The following is an 18221-nucleotide window of genomic DNA, read 5'->3' as shown; positions in this document are numbered from 1 at the left end:
TAGCCCATGCCCCTACATCTCTCTTAACTAAGTCCTATTAGGGAAGGACAGGCAGGCTGGTGGGAGCAGGGAAAACCAAATATAAAAAAAAAAAAAAAAAAAAAAAGAAAAACTAAAAGAAAAAAAGCTGAACCTATAACCCTGTCCTCCTGATGTGATTTCTTTTAATGGCATCACCATCCTACTACCAGTGACTCAGGGCCAAAACTTGGTGTCATTTTCAACTCCTGTAGCCCATGCCCCTACATCTCTCTTAACTAAGTCATATGGAACCAACTCTGTAATGTCATTCCCATCCTTCCCCAACTAGGCCCTTTCCTATGGCCTCATGTAATTGAAGCCCTTGCTGGCTGGCTGTCCCATTCTGTTGACCCTTCATCTTGATGCTGCTGTCTGAGTAAATTTCTTGAAGCACAACTGTAACAATGCCAATGCTTTGTTCTATTTTTATTTATTTATTTATTTATTTTATTTATTTATTTTTGAGACGGAGTCTCGCTCTGTTGCCCAAACTGGAGTGCGCTGTGGTGCAGTCTCAGCTCACTGCAACCTCTGCCTCCCAGGTTCAAGCGATTCTCCTGCCTCAACCTCTGAGTAGCTGGGACTACAGGTGCGTGCCACCATGCCCGGTTAATTTTTTTTTTTTTTTAGTAGACACGGGGTTTCACCGTGTTAGCCAGGATGGTCTCGATATCCTGACCTTGTGATCAGCCTGCCTCGGCCTCCCAAAGGCCAGTGCTTTGTTCAAAAACCTTGGTGACTCCCTGCTGCCTACAGAATACAGTCCAAATTCCCTGGCTGAGCATGCAAAACCCTTCATGACCTGACTGCAGGTTGCCTGCCTCTTCTCATGACTCACATGTGCTAGTGAAACTGAAAATAACATGCCTTAAATGTTCCTGCTTCAGCTAATAATCTGGCATAATTTTTCCTGGACCTTTGTTTGTTGAAATCCTTTCTGTCCTTATTTTAACTCTTTTCAGGCATTTATCAAGTTCTGTCACTTATTTTAATACTTGGTAACATGTCTTAGCCCACTCCATCCTGCATTACACTGTCAGATGCTCAAAGCAAACACTATGTTTCATTTATCTTTATCTCCCCATCCCCCCACTCCCTGCCGCACCCAGTCCCCTGCACACACCTAGCGCACTACTAGGGAAACTTGAATTGAGGTAAATCAAATCGAAACCTACTCCAGGAATTACGTTCTCAAATTATGGTTATAGATTTTGACAACTGGAAATAATCTAAGCAAATCATCTCATTTTACAAATGAGAAAACCAGAGAGGTCAGAGAGGTGAAGTTACTTGCTCAGTCTTTCCCAGCTGCCCTTAAATAGTTTTATTGTTTACACTGCTCTGGTAACAGCACTTGCAGCCTTGTCATACGTATATCTATTTTCATGTCTCCTCTTCTTTCCTGGATGCAAGCATCTCAACCTCGACACGTTGCTCTTTCGGTGATTTTAGTGTGTCATTTTGATACTGGAAATATAGATGGGGGGAGTAGCGCCAGCTTCAGCAAATTCATAGCTACAGCGCCTGAATGGACACTAGATGGCAGTACGACAGACAGACTCCAATTGAGGTTTCAAACGGAACTTAATGTGCAAGCCGGAAGGAACCTTAGACACCATCCAGTCCAACCCCTCACTTTTTTTTCAGCAAACAAATAAAAAACCCCAAGAACAAGAAACAGGAGTGACTTGCACAATAATTGTTGAGTGGCAAGTGAGTCATCAGCTTTATCAGTACAAGAGCATTGACTTGGAGGTTGTGAAGTAAGTTGCTATATGTATGGGACTCTGATGATGATCTAATGTAAGTACTGTTTTGTGTGTCTAGATCAAATGATGCTGTTTGGAAAAGTTTCCCAGCAGTTGTGTGGCATAAAGAAACTCCCATGGTCATGTGATTCCAGATACTTCTGGGGCTGGTTGAATGCAGTGTTTAATAAGTAAGTGATTCTAAATAAAGTGAAGAAATGTGGAGATGGTTATGGTGAAATAAGTTCCCAGTAGCTCATTTGGCTGTTTCTCATATTTCAAATGTTATTTTAACAATTTGTGCAGTGTCAGCCTAATTTTGTTTACAAACAAAACCCACACAAACATAGAAAAAACACCAGAAAAATGGATTACAAAATATTAAATGTGGCTGTTTGGGTTGCAGGATTTCAGTGATTTTTCTTACTTGTCTGTCCTTTTGATACATTTCAAGTTTTCTAAAATAAACATTTATTTTATAATCAGAAAAACTTATAATTTTAAAATATTTTATTTTTATAGCTTTTTAAAGGAATGTAGTTAACCTTTTGAATTCTATCAAAGTAACTCAGGTTTTCACAAAATTAGTGGGTGGCACACTTAGAAATAACATTTTGAGCTAGGCACGGTGGCTCACGCCTGTAATCCCAGCACTTTGGGAGGCCGAGGAGGGTGGATCACGAGGTCAGGAGATCGAGACCATCCTGGCTAACACCGTGAAACCCTGTATCCACTAAAAATACAAAAAATTAGCCGGGTGTGGTGGTGGGCACCTGTAGTCCCAGCTACTCGGGAGCCTGAGGCAGGAGAGTGACGTGAACCCGGGAGGTGGAGCTTGCAGTGAGCCGAGATTGCGCCACTGCACTCCAGCCTGGGCTAGAGTGTGAGAATCCATCTAAAAAAAAAGAGAGAGAAAAAAAGAAATAGCATTTTGAAGCTGATGAAACTAACCTCCTTCTGATTACTTAATACAGCATTATGATCCCTGGCTTGTGAAAAAAGCATATGTAGAAATTAATAAATATCACTTAATGAGATTAATTTGAATACGGGATTCAGAATTATTTTCTCTTTAATCTTTTGTTATTAATACAAATTCTAACCAAGTATAGTCATTCATAGAATAGTTACTAAATATCTCTGGTGTCAAGCACTCTACTATATGTGAATCAATGAAAAGTTGTGTCTGATAAATTCATATAAAAATAATACGCATTGACAGTATTCACTTGGAAACAAAAACAAAACTAAAAAAGCAGATAGACTACAGTTTTTTTTTGGTTTTGGTTTTGGTTTTTGCATGGATCTCACTAATACATTTATCTTCCTCCTCAGTCACTTGAAATGAAAATTTGTTGCGTTCTGTATTATTTATGTCAGTTAATAGAGTTAACAAGCTAGTTATTATTGTAAAAGCAAACTGCTTTTTTTTCACTTGCCAACAGGGTGGATTATGATCGCATCAGGGATGTTGGCCCTGACAGGGCGGCATCCGAGTGGTTGCTGCGCTGTGGGGCCATGGTGCGCTACCATGGCCAGGAGAGGTGGCAGATGGATTACAACCACCTTCCAACAGGCCCTCTGGACAAATACAAGATTCAGGCTATTGACGCCACCAACTCTTGTATCATGAGCATTGGATTTGATCACATGGGTAACTACCCTATCATTTTGCTAATAGGAAATGCAGGTGATTTTGCAGTGACCATTTTGTTGCAGTTGACTCACAATTATAGTCATAGGTATGTCCTTTTTGCCCATTTCAGTACAGTCAAGTTTATTTCTTCCTGGGTTTGACATTTATTTTCAAATTAAAATGAGGTTACAGACACCTTTCTCTCCTTCCTCCTCTCACTAAGCTTGTTTCTACATGTCTCTACTCTTTGGTTTATTGACTTAAAATTCAGGGCCTTGTTTGTCAAACTATCTTTGTCAAACTTCTGTCATTGAGAAGCCCTCAGTAATGCAGGAATAATTATATCCACACAGCCTCTGCTTACATGGGCATTTTTTTCTTTCTTTTTTTGAGACAGAGTCTTGCTCTGTCGGCCAGGCTGGAGTGCAGTGGCACGATCTCGGCTCACTGCAAGCTCGGCCTCCCAGGTTCATGCCGTTCTCCCACCTCAGCCTCCTGAGTAGCTGGGACTACAGGCGCCCACCACCGTGCCTGGCTAATTTTGTTTTTGTATTTTTAGTAGAGAATGAGGTTTCACCGTGTTAGTCAGGATGGTCTCCATCTCTTGACCTCGTGATCTGCCCGCCTTGGCCTCCCAAAGTACTGGGACTACAGGCGTGAGCCACCGCACCTGGCCCCTTTTTTTTTTTTTTTTTTGAGACAGAGTCTCACTCTGTCACCAAGGCTAATCGCCAAGGCTAGAGTGCAGTGGTGCGATCTTGGCTCACTGCAACCTCTACCTCCTGGGTTCAGGTGATTCTCCTGCCTCAGCCTCCCAAGTAGCTGGGACTACAGGCGTGCACTACCACACCAGGCTGATTTTTCTATTTTTAGTAGAGACGGGGTTTTGCCATGTTCGCCAGGCTGGTCTTAAATTCCTGACCTCAGGTGATTCACCCGCCTCAGACTCCCAAAGTGCTGGGATTATAGGTGTGAGCCACCAGGCCTGGCCCTATGTGGGCATTTCTTTCCTCCAGTGTGTGGACATCTGACTGTAGAATGGCCCCTTTCTATGGGGGCCTTATATGGCTAATAGGGTGAGCAATCATTCCAGTTTTCATGGGATTAAGAGGTTTCCCAGGACATAGGACTTTCCATCCTAAAACCAAGTCAGTCCTGGGCAAACCAGGACAGTTTGTTATCTTAGTGGTAAAGCAGGTTCTTAATCTGTACTTTTTCTCCCCAGAGGGCCTACAGCATGTTGAAAAAATAAGGCTGTGCAAGTGTCATTATATCGAGGATGACTGTTTGCTGAGACTTGGTCAACTTGAAAATTTACAGAAAAGCATATTGGAAATGGAAATAATATCCTGTGGGAATGTCACAGACAAAGGCATCATTGCTTTGCGTCATTTAAGGTAGATGATCAAAGCCAAAGTGGAAACTTGATAATGCTGTTAAGGTGAATAGTTAGAATTTAACTAACTGTGAGGGCTGGTGTCTATTTTTAGTTCTGAAAAAGATAATTTTAAAAAATTACCTCACTTCCATCTGTAATACTTTAAAAGAGCTAAAATGATCAATCTTAATACATTAATGTTTTATTGAATTTTTTATAGGATATGTTTTTAAAAATTAAATCTACATTAAGCACCTAACATGGTGCCTGTCACAGTAAGCCCTCAGTAAGCTTCAATGATTATGCTTTCTCTCCTAGGATTTTTTTTAAAGCAATTTCCCCTATGTTTTTGATATTTTCAGGACATTTGGTATATACCTATTAGCATTTTACCCTGTAATTATGTTGCTTGAGGGGAAAAAACCTTGAAATATTCACCTTTCTGTGTCTAGAGCCTCGAACACTGCCTGACACTATAATAATCATCAAAAGCACGCATCCACTGGTTAGGAAAGCTGTTCTACATCCTCTTGTGACACCAATCAGACCCATGCCATGGCCTGGAGCAACTCACCTAATTCCAAATGCAAAAACAGATAATACTAGCAAGGAATGTTTAACTCTAAAATTATAAGGTTCTGAGTCTTATCAGCGTGATGAAAAAAGAATAGAAGTTTGTTTAATCAAATCTCTGTGTTAGAGATCCCAACATTCAAATTATAAATCTAATGAATGTAGTTCTGCTTTAATATATAATGGATCTGCCAGTAACCTCAGTATCACAGGAAGTTTGAGAAATTTTAAACATTAGGACCACAAGTAGTAGATTGTTCATCTCTTATATTACTTGAGGCTTCAGAGCTTCATCTTAGTAGAAACTCGAGTATCTTTAAGAATTTTCCCAGTTTTTACCCTTTTGGGGTTGAGATTCACATTTCATGTTTCACATGCAAAGGATATCTACATCATTATAAATATATATTTAATTTAGAATGATTCAGCTAGAAATATTGACATAACCTAAAGTCTGTGTTACTTCCTGGCATGAATTTCATCTCTAAGGCTACTGCTCTAAAAGTCATTTTGAAAGCATAGGGTGATATAGATTAATTTTCTATGTAACTTTCTTTCTTTAAGCCAGTAAATTGAGTTTATTTTTAATGCTCTTGGCTAAATTGAAGTGACTTTTTTCTTTATTTGCAGAAACCTCAAATATTTGTTGTTAAGGGATCTTCCCGGAGTAAGAGAAAAAGAAAATCTTGTCCAAGTCTTTGAGACAGCACTGCCTTCTCTGGAACTAAAATTGCAATTGAAGTAAAATAATGTGTCTTATTTCAGTATAAAGGATCATTTGAAACTGTTGATTCTAAACATCAACTAATATTATATAGTCATCAGTAGAATTATAAGGATGCCATATCATGACATTTTAGAAGTGGAGAGTGCATCATATTTAGAAAACAAATATTCAGACATGACTCAGTAATGTTACTAAGTTGGAAGTGAGAATTTATGTACCTTAATTCATTTTAAGAAAAGTGCAGCCAGGCGTGGTGGCTCATGCCCATAATCCCAGCACTTTGAGAGGCCAAAGCGGGCAGATCACCTGAGGTCAGGAGTTCGAGACCAACCATGGCCAACATGGTGAAACCCCGTCTCTACTAAAAATACAAAATTAGCTGGGTGTGGTGGTCCACGCCTGTAATCCCAGCTACTCTGGAGGCTGAGGCAGGATAATTACTTGACTTGGGAGGTGGAGGTTGCTGCACTCCATCCTGGGCGACAGAGCAATACTCTGTCTCAAAAAAAAAAGAAAAAAGAGCAAACTAGGTAACATTTTAATTCTAATATATTCATTTAATATGTAAATCTATAGATATCTCTTGATGTAGATATTTATTTAGAATCCTTTAAAGTTATTTGTACAACAGATGTTTTTATTAGTAATTTACATTAAATTTAACTTTAAAGTTAGTGAAGCATACTACCATAAATGCAAAATTATGAAAAATTAGAAGCTAAATAACAGATTCATTGATGGCGTCAGTTATGTATAGTGGTCAGTGGTTGTTGAAGCATGCATTTCATATTGCTTCCCAGGATTTGCATGCATTTCCCATGATCCTGCATTCTTGTGTTCTTGAAATACAGACTTTCTCAGAATCAACAGTTGCGGCTTAATTTGTCTATTTTGTAAGTTTAGGTTACTATTTTATTAAAACTGGACAGATACTTGGCTGAATGCAAATAGTTTTGCAGATTGCAATATAATAAAGGAAACAATAATAAAAACCAGTAGGCTATGCTTAGGTTTTTCTTAAAACCTAAAACTGCTGTAGGCTCGGTGCCGTGGCTCATGCCTGTAATCCCAGTGCTTTGGGAGGCTGAGGTGGGAGGATCACTTGAGACCAGAAGTTTGAGACCAATTTGGGCAACACAGCGAGACCCCATCTCTATAAAAAATTTTAAAAATTAGCCAGGCGTGGTGGTGTACACCTGTAATCTCAGATACTTGGGAGGTTGAGGTGGTAGGATCGCTTGAGCTCAGGAGTTTGAGGCTGCAGTAAGCTATGATCACGGCCACTACACACCAGTGTGGTAGCCTGGGTGAAAGATGGAGACCCTGTCTCTTAAAAAAAAAAAAAAAAAAAGGCTGGCCTGTAATCCCAGCACTTTTGAAGGCCAAGACGGGCAGATCATTTGAGTCCAGGAGTTCAGGATAAGCCTGGGCAACGTGGCAAAACCCTGTCTCTACCAAAAAATTAAAAAATAAATAGCTGGGTGTAGTGGTACATTCCTGTAGTCCCAACTACTCAGGAGTCTTGAGGTAGGAGGATCATTTGAGCCTGGGAAGTCAAGGCTGCAGTGAGCCATGTTGGCACCACTGCACTCCAGCACTCCAGCCTGGGAAACAGATTAAGACCCTGTCTCAAAAAAAAAAAAAAAAGTCAAAAATAGATAAAACAGGTCTATATAAACATATAACCTGTTACCTGTGTGATATGGCCCTGATTCTATTACTGTTATATGCCAGTTTGTTTATAGATTTCTGTGTGTTTGATTTGAACTTTTTTTTTTTGAGACAGACACTCACTCTATTGCCCAGGCTTGAGTGCAGTGGTGTGATCTCGGCTCACTGCAACCTCTGCCTCCCGGGTTCAAGCAATTATCTGCCTTAGCCTCCCAGGTAGCTGGGATTACAGGCACCCGCCACCACGGCCAGCTAATTTTTGTATTTTTAGTAGAGACAGGGTTTCACCATCTTGGCCAGACTGGTCTTGAACTCCTAACCTCAGGATCCGCCCACCTCAGCCTCTCAAAGTGCTGGGATTATAAGCGTGAGCCACCATGCCCAGCCTAGTTTGAACATTATTGAGCTGTTGAATATAAACTTGAAAATAATTTTCAAATAAACACTTTCTATGATACAGTTTTCAGGTAGAAAAATGAATTTTCGTTGTGTTTAAAAACCAGCTCATACAAATAGCACATAGTATAAACAGTAATTGCCGCTGTCATTTTAAAAATTAGAAAATAGTAAATAAAAGGATGTGGAAGAGTCTCGTGATACAGTGGAGATTTCATGCTGAATAAAAGGATTATTCAGCATGGTTAAATTGTGTTAAATGTTAAATGTTAAATTTAACATTTAATGTTAAATTTAACACAATTTAACATTTAACAATTAGCATGGTTAATTGTTAAATTATGGTTAAATTGAACATAAGCATAAATGTAATGGAACTCATTAGAGAAAAATAAGCCTTTTTTCTCAGGTTTGTTTCATTACTGTATGGTGAGACAACTGATTCACCACGATTTAGTCTAGAACTACTTTTCTATTCTGAATGGTTTTTGGTAAAACTATTTGCTGAATTATCAGGCAGTTATAGTAATCTGCCTCCGTCAAGTGCATTTTCTTGGGTTAAGGAAAAAAAAATTGTAACTATTCATGGAAGCTGGATGTTCCTCCTTGTCATTTGAATCAAAGCTGTCTAACAGGAATTGAATAATTCAGGGACTAGCATTTAACCCATATCAGGTCTAGGCAAGAAATGACATACATTAGGAAGCATTAGGATATCATTAAACTGCCTAGAGTCAAAATTATTGAACACACACCAGACCTCAGTGGATTACTTAAGTAAATGGGGTCAGATGTCATCGTGAAGAAAATTAACAGGAAGAAAATGAGAGTACAGAAGAATTGTTTTGAAAATAGAGTGAAATACAACTTCGAAGACCATGGCTGAGAAGTGCTAGGAATAGTGGCAGCACATCAACCAGAAATGGTGTTGAGCTGTAAGAAACAGACGTCAGGCTTCATATTGCCCTTGTGTCCGGGGAACAAGGATGAAAGAGCTTTTTGATTAAGAGCAGTAGACCAAATCAAAGCTAATTATGTCATTTTGGCCAGGCGCAGTGGCTATGCCTGTAATGCCAGCACTTTGGAAGGCTGAGGTGCTCAGATCATGTGAGCCCAGGAGTTCAAGACCAGCCTGGGGAACATGGCAAAACCCTGCCTCTACCAAAAAATACAAAAAAATTAGCCAGGCATAGTGGCACACGCCTGTAGTCCCAGCTACTTGGGAGGCTAAGGTGGGAGGATCGACATACATATATGTCATCATTTTAAGTCTCACTGTGCAAGGCTATGAGTCCTCAATAATACTTTAGACTACTTAGTGTAATACATTAGTTGTTAGAATAGCGCATACACACACACACACACACACACAAAACATACAAACATAGTGCAAAAAGATGTTTCAGGGAAAACATCAATTTACAACGTAATGTCTTTCATGACTCAAGTAAAAGCTCACAAGCAATTTCTTCTGAAACCCAGATCACTGTATTACATGTTTGCCTATAGATGTACCACGTCAAAGGCTGTGCCAGAGAGAATGATGTACTAATTATTTTCAGGCTGACAGGTTCAGTTCCTGCAAAGCCTATAGATCTTGCTCTACCCTTTGACTGCCTTAATCAGCTGCCAGGCTTCATGCCATGATTTGCAAGGGGAATTGGGTGAATAAATGTAGACAGATTACAGTAAATTCATCTTGCCTGCAAAAGTGACTAAGGTGCATCCTTTACTGATAAAGTAAGGATGAAATGTATAAACATATAATTAAATATATAAATTACCAAGTCTTTGTGATAATTCGTATGCTTTTAAATATTTCGAACCTGTTACCCTCAAAATGCTTTAAAATATAAAAATCAAGAAATAGAGCAAGCAGGAAATGGGATTTTAAACATTTTGATTTCAAGAAGTAGAACTTTCCAGCCGGGCGCAGTGGCTCAAGCCTGTAATCCCAGCACTTTGGGAGGCCGAGGCGGGCGGATCATGAGGTCAGGAGATCGAGACCATCCTGGCTAACACGGTGAAACCCCGTCTCTACTAAAAAAAATACAAAAAACTAGCCGGGCGAGGTGGTGGGTGCCTGTAGTCCCAGCTACTCGGGAGGATGAGGCAGGAGAATGGCGTAAACCTGGGAGGCGGAGCTTGCAGTGAGCTGAGATCCGGCCACTGCACTCCAGCCTGGGCAACAGAGCGAGACTCCGTCTCAAAAAAAAAAAAAAAAAAAAATAGAACTTTCCTTAAATATGATGCTGAAACAATCTGAGAGACAGGAGATAGGACTCAAGGCAACAGATCTGAGGAAATATATATGGGCATTTTGTAGTCCATTTTTCTTGTGTGGCATGTGGTACAACTGAAGCATAAATCTTTTTGGTATCATCTAATTTTGCCAGAGGTATGGGACAGTTCATATTCTGTCCATAAGCTCAGCTGCTTACATGAACTGAAATACAAGTGCAACTCCAAACAGGTTTTTGCTTTCTTTTCTGGACACCATCATCAAGCATGGAAGACTGGATCTGGAATTTCCCTTCATATCTTGCCAATTGGCCTCCCAGTTTCTTGCTTATGTTTTCTCCTGGTGTGTTTTCAACATTGTAATTGTTTTCGATCAACTGTATAAGTTTTATTTTCTTCAAAGTATCTATTGATTCCTTTTTTAAAATCATGTCTCCTAGCTCCTTTAAATGTCTGGAAAATGGTAGTTAAGTTTCTTGGTATTACAGTAGTACTTCTTATTGTCCAAAGCTGGAAGGATGCTGCTGCCAGTTAGCTGGGGTAGGTACTGCAACTGAAAATGCAAAACACAGAATTAGGTTCAAAACTGTGCCATGCATTTTTTTGCATTATTTAGAATATATCACAAAAGAGGTAATTAAGCTTGTTAGTATAGAAATACTTTTTTGGCACAGAATCCAGGACTTGAGAGAGGATTAAATGTTTCAATTTGGTCTTTGCTTTTCCTTTTAAATGTTTATTTTACATTAAAAAGGAAAAACATGCACATTAAAGAAGATTTAGAGAATATGAAAAGGGGAAAATCTCCATGTTAACATTATTGAGAAGAAAACATAGATTTACAGGAGTTGAGAGATTGCTGAGATCTTAGGGATCATTTAAGCCAATGCCTTGTCTTACGGCAGAGAAAACTGATAACCAGAGCACCTAGGCAATTTGCCTATTTACTGTCTTTCCTTAGTTAAAAAGGCAAATCAAGCATGGCACAGTGCACACTTGTAGTTCCAGCTACGAGGGAGGCTGAGGTGGGAAGATCCCTGGAGCCCAGGAGACCAGCCTGAGCAACATAACAAGACCCTCATCTCTAAAAAAAAAAGACAAAACTGCTTCCTTCAAGCTTCCTGAAAATGTTTGAATTTATTGTCAATGTCAAATGAAAGTCAGAACACACCTGTATTTTTCGTATTGCACTCTATGTCCTTAGGTATCCCTAAAAAGGAACTTTCTAGTACTTCTACTTTTTAGAAAAAATTTTTTCAGGCATTCTCCTCAGAAAAGGACTTTTTAGTACTTTTAAACCAGTTGATTCTTTTAGGAATTAAAAGCAGTACACCAGGCCAGGTGTGGTGGCTCGTGCCTGTAATCCCAGCACTTTGGGAGGCCAAGGCGGATGGATCACCTGAGGTCAGGAGTCGAGACCAGCCTGCCAACATGACAAAACCCCGTCTCTACTAAAAATATAGAAATTAATCGGGCATACTGGCGCGTGCCTGTAATCCCAGATACTGGGGAGGCTGAGGCAGGAGAAATGCTTGAACCCGGGAGGCAGAGGTTGCAGTGAGCCAAGATCACACCACTGCACTCTAGCCTGGGCGACAGAGTGAGACTCGGTCTCAAAAAAAAAAGCAATACACCAAATAGTGGAGTTTCCCTATTTTTTCAAGTAGAAATATTTCCATCAAAACCTTTTGCTCTTGAATACAAAGTAATACTGAGATAAGGAATAATTCGGGGGTGGGGGTGGAGGAGTCTGTTTCTGGCCTGTTTTGCTACCTGGATCATACATGATGGAGAATAAAATTAAAACATTATTAATTTTGTAACTGTGATCTACATTAGGGCCCTGGCGTTCATGTTCATGTACTTGTTCCTCATGGACTCTTCACCCTTTTCCCTCCTCCCAGCCTCACACCCAACACCCTGGTACCATTCAGCATGCTGGGCAGTGGAAGCTGCAAAGGGAAAGACAAAGGCAAGATAATGTGTAGCTTAAGGAGTACCTAAGTAGGTCCAGAGGTTACCCAGGATCAGTTGTGGTTCCAACTACAGTTCATTCTAAATTATTACAGCTTTTGGCTTATCACAAGATGCTTAATATAAGGCCATTTTATACCAATCGAGATTCTTCACAGACTCCCAGTGTGCAGTTTGGATGCTGTTCTCTGGTTAAATGTTTTCAGCTGCTATCACCAAAAGCACTCATCACTGTATTTGCCCTAGCCAACTCTGACAAAGGATCAGGGAAGAAAACGCTCCTTTTTTGGACAAACCTGGAGAGTTAGTTAATACTGAAGGTGTACGTGATGACACAGAACTGCCTGGGGAAAATCTGATTTCATTTTCCAAAGCACAAGAAGTGTGCTCAGCTGGACTCATACTCATGTACCTTGTTGAGACCTGTGCTCATGCAGGCCGGAAACCCTGGTCCCTATGTGACAGCAGGACAAGAGCACCTTTAGGATTCAGGGAGAGGGGGCTTCAGGAGACAGATATCCCTGGGTCCCTGGCTGATAGACCCTGTGACCTGTCTCCTAGTGCTGGAATGAGGATGCTGGAGCCACAACTGCCATCCTCAAGTCTAGGTGGAGTCGTACCACTGTGTACCGGGTGGCAGGTAGGAGATCATTTGAAATTACAACCTTGGTTGTTTCTGTAAAGCAGTGGTGCTTTCGGCTCTTTCTTAGGGTCTTCCTTGTTGGTTTGTCATGTTCTTTTGCCACATCCTCTGTTTCTCTGATGTTTTCAAAATATGGGTGATGCAACAGCTGTTCACATGTCAGTCTCTCAGTAGGGTCCATGTGGAGACAGCCCTAAAAGAACAGAAAATTCCTTCTTCTTTAAAATTGTATTAACTTATTAATGTCATTTTTTTTTCTTCTTTGAAAGATGAAACTCTTCAGTTGCAATAATAAGGGGGAAAAGCCAGAAAAACACAGCAGTCATGATTTTAGTTCCTTCCAGTCATTCCTAAATGGGCACTCACATATTAAATAAACAATTTCTAGAAGTAGTAATGAAAAATCATTTTCTCCACCTTATTCTGTTTTTGAGGCAATTGATACTCCGCCCTGGGAGAGTAAGATATAATTTTAGAGTTTACCTCAGTGGCCAAATGGGGTAATCCATTTAGCTAGTTTGGTCCCTTGCATGTACTTTGTAAAAACTAGTGTTTTTATGTTAAAAATGATATTTACACATGATAACAAATAGAATTCATACAGCAAAGTCTCTACCACTCTAGGTGTTCCATTCACCCTTCTAAAATCAGCTACTCTTTTTTTGGGGGGGGGTGTATCCCTCCAGAAATAGTTTATGCATTATAAGTATATATGAGCATGTATATAAGGAGAAGCATAATGTACATGCCTTTATATTACATCATTCTTAACTATTTTTGTTGCCACTAAGTAGGCCATGGAGCTCATTCTTGGATAGATTAAATTTCACAACTACATACTCCAAGGAATTAACTCAATTTTTGTTGGTTATGTCAGAGGTGTTGAAACCAGAGTAACTCCATCTTGAATATGGGCTGGGTAAAATAAGGCTGAGACCTACTGGGCTGCAGTCCCAGGAGGTTTGGCATTCTTACTCACAGGATGAGAGAGCAGGTCGGCACAAAATACAGGTCACAATGACCCTGATGATAAAACAGGATGCAGTAAAGAAGCCAGCCAAAACCAAGATGGCAATGAAAGTGACATCTGGTTGTCCTCACTGCTCATTATACACTAATTATAATGTGTTAGCATGCTAAAAGACACTTGCACCAGCACCATGACAGTCTACAAATACCATAGCAATGCCCAGAAGTTACCCTAAATAGTCTAAAAAGGGGAGGAACCCTCAGTTCCAGAAAATCCCTGCCCCTCTCCTGGAAAACTCATGAATAATCTACCTCTTGTTTAGCATATAATCAAGAAATAACTATAAGTATACTCAGTTGAGCAGGACATAGCACTGCTCTGCCTATAGAGTAGCCATTCTTTTATTCCTTTACTTTTGTAATAAATTTGCTTCCACTTTGCTGTGTGGACACGCCCTGAATTCTTTTTTGTGCGAGGTCCAAGAACCCTCTCTTGGGGTCTGGATTGGGACCCTTTCAGGTAACAGTTATCATTTATATTAACTCATTATTTAATACATTAGTAAATAAATAATTTTTAAACCATGTGGGACATTGATTGTAACTTGCAAACATTTTAGTTGATACCATACCTCATTTTACATAAGAGCTATATTTCTAAATATATATATATATATATATATAAATCAAGTTTTTAAATGTACTTCAAATGTACCAGGGAGTTAGCTATTTAAAAGGATCCTGCAGCCAAGCATTTCCTGGAGAAAAGGTTCCCTTTGTAAAACTGTCACCACCCCTCTGAAATTTCTGTTTTGTGTAAATTTAGACTTCAAATATAATGTTAGGTTTAAAGTGAAAAATACTTGCAAATGTTTTCACTTAATAGAATGTGATCCATTTTAAAAGTTGAAAATATACTTTTCCAAGGATAATTTTTTTGTTTTCTTTTTTTGAGATGGAGTCTTGCTCTGTTGCCCAGGCTGGAGTGCAGTTGTGCAATCTCAACTCACTGCAACCTCTGCTTCCCCGGGCTCAAGCGATTCTCCTGCCTCAGCCTCCCTAGTAGCTGACATTACAGGTGAGTGCCACCATGCCCCACTAATTTTTTTAATTTTTGGTAGAGACGGGGTTTCACCATGTTGACCAGGCTGGTTTTGAACTCCTGACCTCAAGTGATCCGCCTGCCTCGGCCTCCCAAAGTGCTAGGATTACAGGTGTGAGCCACCGCACAGCCAGGAGAATTCTAAAAGGAACACTTTTCATTGCATGGATTGACATAAGTAATTCAGATTCCCCAACTGATGACAACTGCTGTGTGCCTCCTGGTCTGTTGGAAGCCACAATTTTACCTTTAGGAGCCCCAGAGCAGGATAAGAGATGTTTGGGAATTTCAATTCAAGTGGTTCCTGTTGAAAAGAAAAGAGATTTTTAATTTACAGCATGTATTCAAATTAAGGTTACCTCAAATTAAATCTTTCGATAGAAACATTTTCCCGGCACCTTCCTCACCTCCTCCACCCTTTGCCCACCCCATCTCCTGCCTAAAACAATCTCCCTTTGCCTTTTTCACAAGCTTTCTCTCCCCATCTCCAAAATGCTTTTTCAAATTTGCTTCCTAACCACTCCCTTCACTTAGCAAATTATAAATAAAAATACTAATGAAAAACAAAAAACTTTCTGAGCAGCTTTTTTCTTTTTTTTTTGGCCTCAATTTATATAACTTGCCTTTCGTGAGAATAATTTTTGGCATTTATAGTGGCATTTATAAAAAGGCAGCCAGCTGGGTACAGTGGCTCATGCCTATAATCCACGCAGGGAGGCCAAGTCTGATGGCTTGAGCCCAGGAATTTGAGACCAGCATGGGCAACATGAAACCCTGTCTCTATTAAAAAAAAATGTATCTATATAAAAAAAATGCACCAACAAACTAGCCAGGGGTGGTGGTGTGCTCCTGTAGTCCCAGCTACTTGAGAGGCTGAAGTGGGAGGATGGCATGAGTTTGGGAGATTGAGGCTGCAGTAAGCCATAAATGGGCCACAGCACTCCAGCACGGGCGACAGAGCAAGACCCTGCCTTAAAAAAAAAAAAAAGGCAGCTCTAATTATATAAAGGGAGCTGTAAAATAGATGTTTTTCCCCTACCCAGGTGAACAGATGCTTCTTGATTTTCTGGTATAAACACCGTCATCTCCCACTAGAGCCTGCTGCTTCCCTTATCAGCCTACTGTTTAAAGAGTCTCCTGTGGGGCATTCATCAGTCTCCTTTTGGCCACGTAAGGCTATTTTGCTGCAGTCATGTGCTGGAGACAATCAGGAATAACACTATAAATGGGAGGAATGCCGAATGTCAGGCAGACAAACAGGCCAGTTAAAGAGAGGTACCACTGACAAAGGCTAATTGAGCAGAGAGGCTGAGAAAATAAGAGCCAGCCAAGCTGAGCAAAATAAATGACTGCAGTGCATTGTGTGTATAAAAGTGGCAGTGTGTGAGCTGCCAGCTGGAGTGACTGGCCAGTCTCATCTAATCAAACACAGTCCTGGTGTCGTGGCCAACCTCCACAGTACAGTATTATTTTGGACAGGGAACCAGCTCCCAATAACCAATTCTGGATTGTATACATTGATAAGAGTAGGAGAGAAGAGTCTCTGTTTTAGTTCCCTATGTTCAACAGGAGAAAAAAAAATTCTAAAGTAGATTTGTATTAGCCCTTGACAGTATTCCCTGTTGCACCCCCATACTCCCACTCATGCTCCATAGCTTCAATTCTCTTGTTCTTTCTGTCGGTTGAATCTGAGCATCACTGGGGATTGATGTGCCATTGCTACATCATTGAGCTCTGCTGTCCCAGCAACAATGTCTGGATGAGGCTGACTAGTTGCCTGTGATACGCTGGAGCCCATCCTGCTGGCTGAGCTAGTTTCCCAGCCCCAGAAGCAGGCAGGCCTCCCTCTGTCAGGGTTACTGACAGGCAGAGGGACTGGGGCACAGATGTTCAACCAGTGCAGCCCCCGCACTGCTTCTTCCTGTGTTTCTGTCAACAGGAAATCTGCAGGACAATGTCTGGGAAACCATGGGAAGCTTTCTACATTTATGAAACCTGGGTTATTTCTGAGGCTTCACCAACAGACAACCGAACAGGAAATCACTAGGGATATTTAGTGCAGAACTGGGAATGTCCAGATCACAAGGAAGCCAGATAGGTCACCTCCCATATGTCAGGTGTCATTCCTGCCCCTCCGTCCCAGCAAGACCCACTTTGAATGCTAGTGCTGCAGGAGGAAGAGGCAATGGAGACGCAGAAACCTTCACTGTGGGACAAGCCAAGAGGTTAGGGAACAAACAAAACACAAGTGGTAGAGACAGGACTTACATCTGGAAACTGAAGGGTTTAGTGAGCAACTGGAGAATTAGTTTCATTTTTAAGATACCTTCCTCAGACAGTGGAAACTCAAGATTTCACAAACCTTAATTATGCTCTGAAATGTTTTTGATTGCAATACAGACTCATTAGAAGACATTCAAAAATATAAAAAATCATAAAGTTACCCCAAAATCCCACCCAAAAGAGATACCTGCTGTTAGTATTTTGATATATATCCTTGCAGCCATTTATTTCACAAATGTCAAAACAGAGCTTGTGATTTCCCAGATGATGTCATATTATTTTGTATTTATATATGTAAATATATATATATATGCATTGTGTACATATTACATATTTATTAAAACTTGGTCGAATTACTCATACTGTTCTTTTGTTTGTTTTGTTTTTGTTTTTGTTTGGAGACAGAATCTGGCCCTGTTGCCCAGGCTGGAGTACAGTGACATGATCTCGGCTCACTGCAACCTCCACCTCCCAAGGTCAAGCCATCTTCCCACCTCAGCCTCCCAAGTAGCTGGGACTACAGATGTGTGCCACTGTGCCAGGCTAATTTTTGTATTTTTAGTAGAGATGGGGTTTCATCATGTTGCCCAGGCTGGTCTCGAACTCCTGGGCTCAAGCGATCTACCTGTCTTGGCCTCCCAAAGTGCTGGGATTATAGGCATGAGCCACCATGCCCAGCCTACACTGTTTTCTAACTTTTTTTTTTTTTTTTTTTTTTTTTGTATTTTTTTTGTAGAGACAGGATTTCCCCATATTGCCCAGGCTGGTCTCAAATTACTAGGCTCAAGCGATCTACCTGTCTTGGCCTCCCAAAGTGCTGGGATTACAGACACGAGCCACCATGTCCAGGCCTGGCTAA

The 18221-nt window shown here is 40.4% G+C and overlaps 2 protein-coding genes across 8 annotated transcripts in view; one reads left to right on the top strand and one right to left on the bottom strand.

Moving 5' to 3' along the window:
• ATP5S (ATP synthase, H+ transporting, mitochondrial Fo complex, subunit s (factor B)) overlaps positions 1-6595 on the top strand; it is a 14750-nt gene extending 8155 nt beyond the window's left edge. For 3 of the 6 annotated variants that reach the window (XM_011956897.1, XM_011956899.1, XM_011956901.1), the window contains 4 exons: positions 1849-1960; positions 3215-3423; positions 4631-4802; positions 5987-6103. In XM_011956897.1, coding sequence (XP_011812287.1) covers positions 1849-1960; positions 3215-3423; positions 4631-4802; positions 5987-6101 — 608 coding nt within the window. In that variant the 3' untranslated portion in view covers positions 6102-6103. Of the gene's footprint in view, positions 1-1676; positions 1735-1848; positions 1961-3214; positions 3424-4630; positions 4803-5986 lie in introns of those variants that run through there. The other 3 variants (XM_011956902.1, XM_011956898.1, XM_011956903.1) reach the window with 3 other exon arrangements.
• A 4195-nt stretch (positions 6596-10790) lies between these two features.
• The window catches only part of CDKL1 (cyclin-dependent kinase-like 1 (CDC2-related kinase)), a 67093-nt gene continuing 59662 nt past the window's right edge, over positions 10791-18221 (bottom strand). The window contains exons 7-9 of one of the 2 annotated variants that reach the window (XM_011956904.1): positions 15327-15383; positions 13031-13201; positions 10791-10944 (exon numbers count right to left, since the gene is read on the bottom strand). In XM_011956904.1, the coding sequence (XP_011812294.1) occupies positions 10837-10944; positions 13031-13201; positions 15327-15383 (336 nt within the window). In that variant the 3' untranslated portion in view covers positions 10791-10836. Of the gene's footprint in view, positions 10945-12706; positions 13460-15326; positions 15384-18221 lie in introns of those variants that run through there. The other variant, XM_011956905.1, reaches the window with a different exon arrangement.

Source organism: Colobus angolensis, unplaced genomic scaffold (genome assembly GCF_000951035.1).
Source record: "Colobus angolensis palliatus isolate OR3802 unplaced genomic scaffold, Cang.pa_1.0 Scaffold428, whole genome shotgun sequence".
NCBI lineage: Eukaryota > Metazoa > Chordata > Mammalia > Primates > Cercopithecidae > Colobus > Colobus angolensis.
Note: the sequence above shows the minus strand (reverse complement) of the source record. Positions and strands in the feature narration are given on the sequence as shown.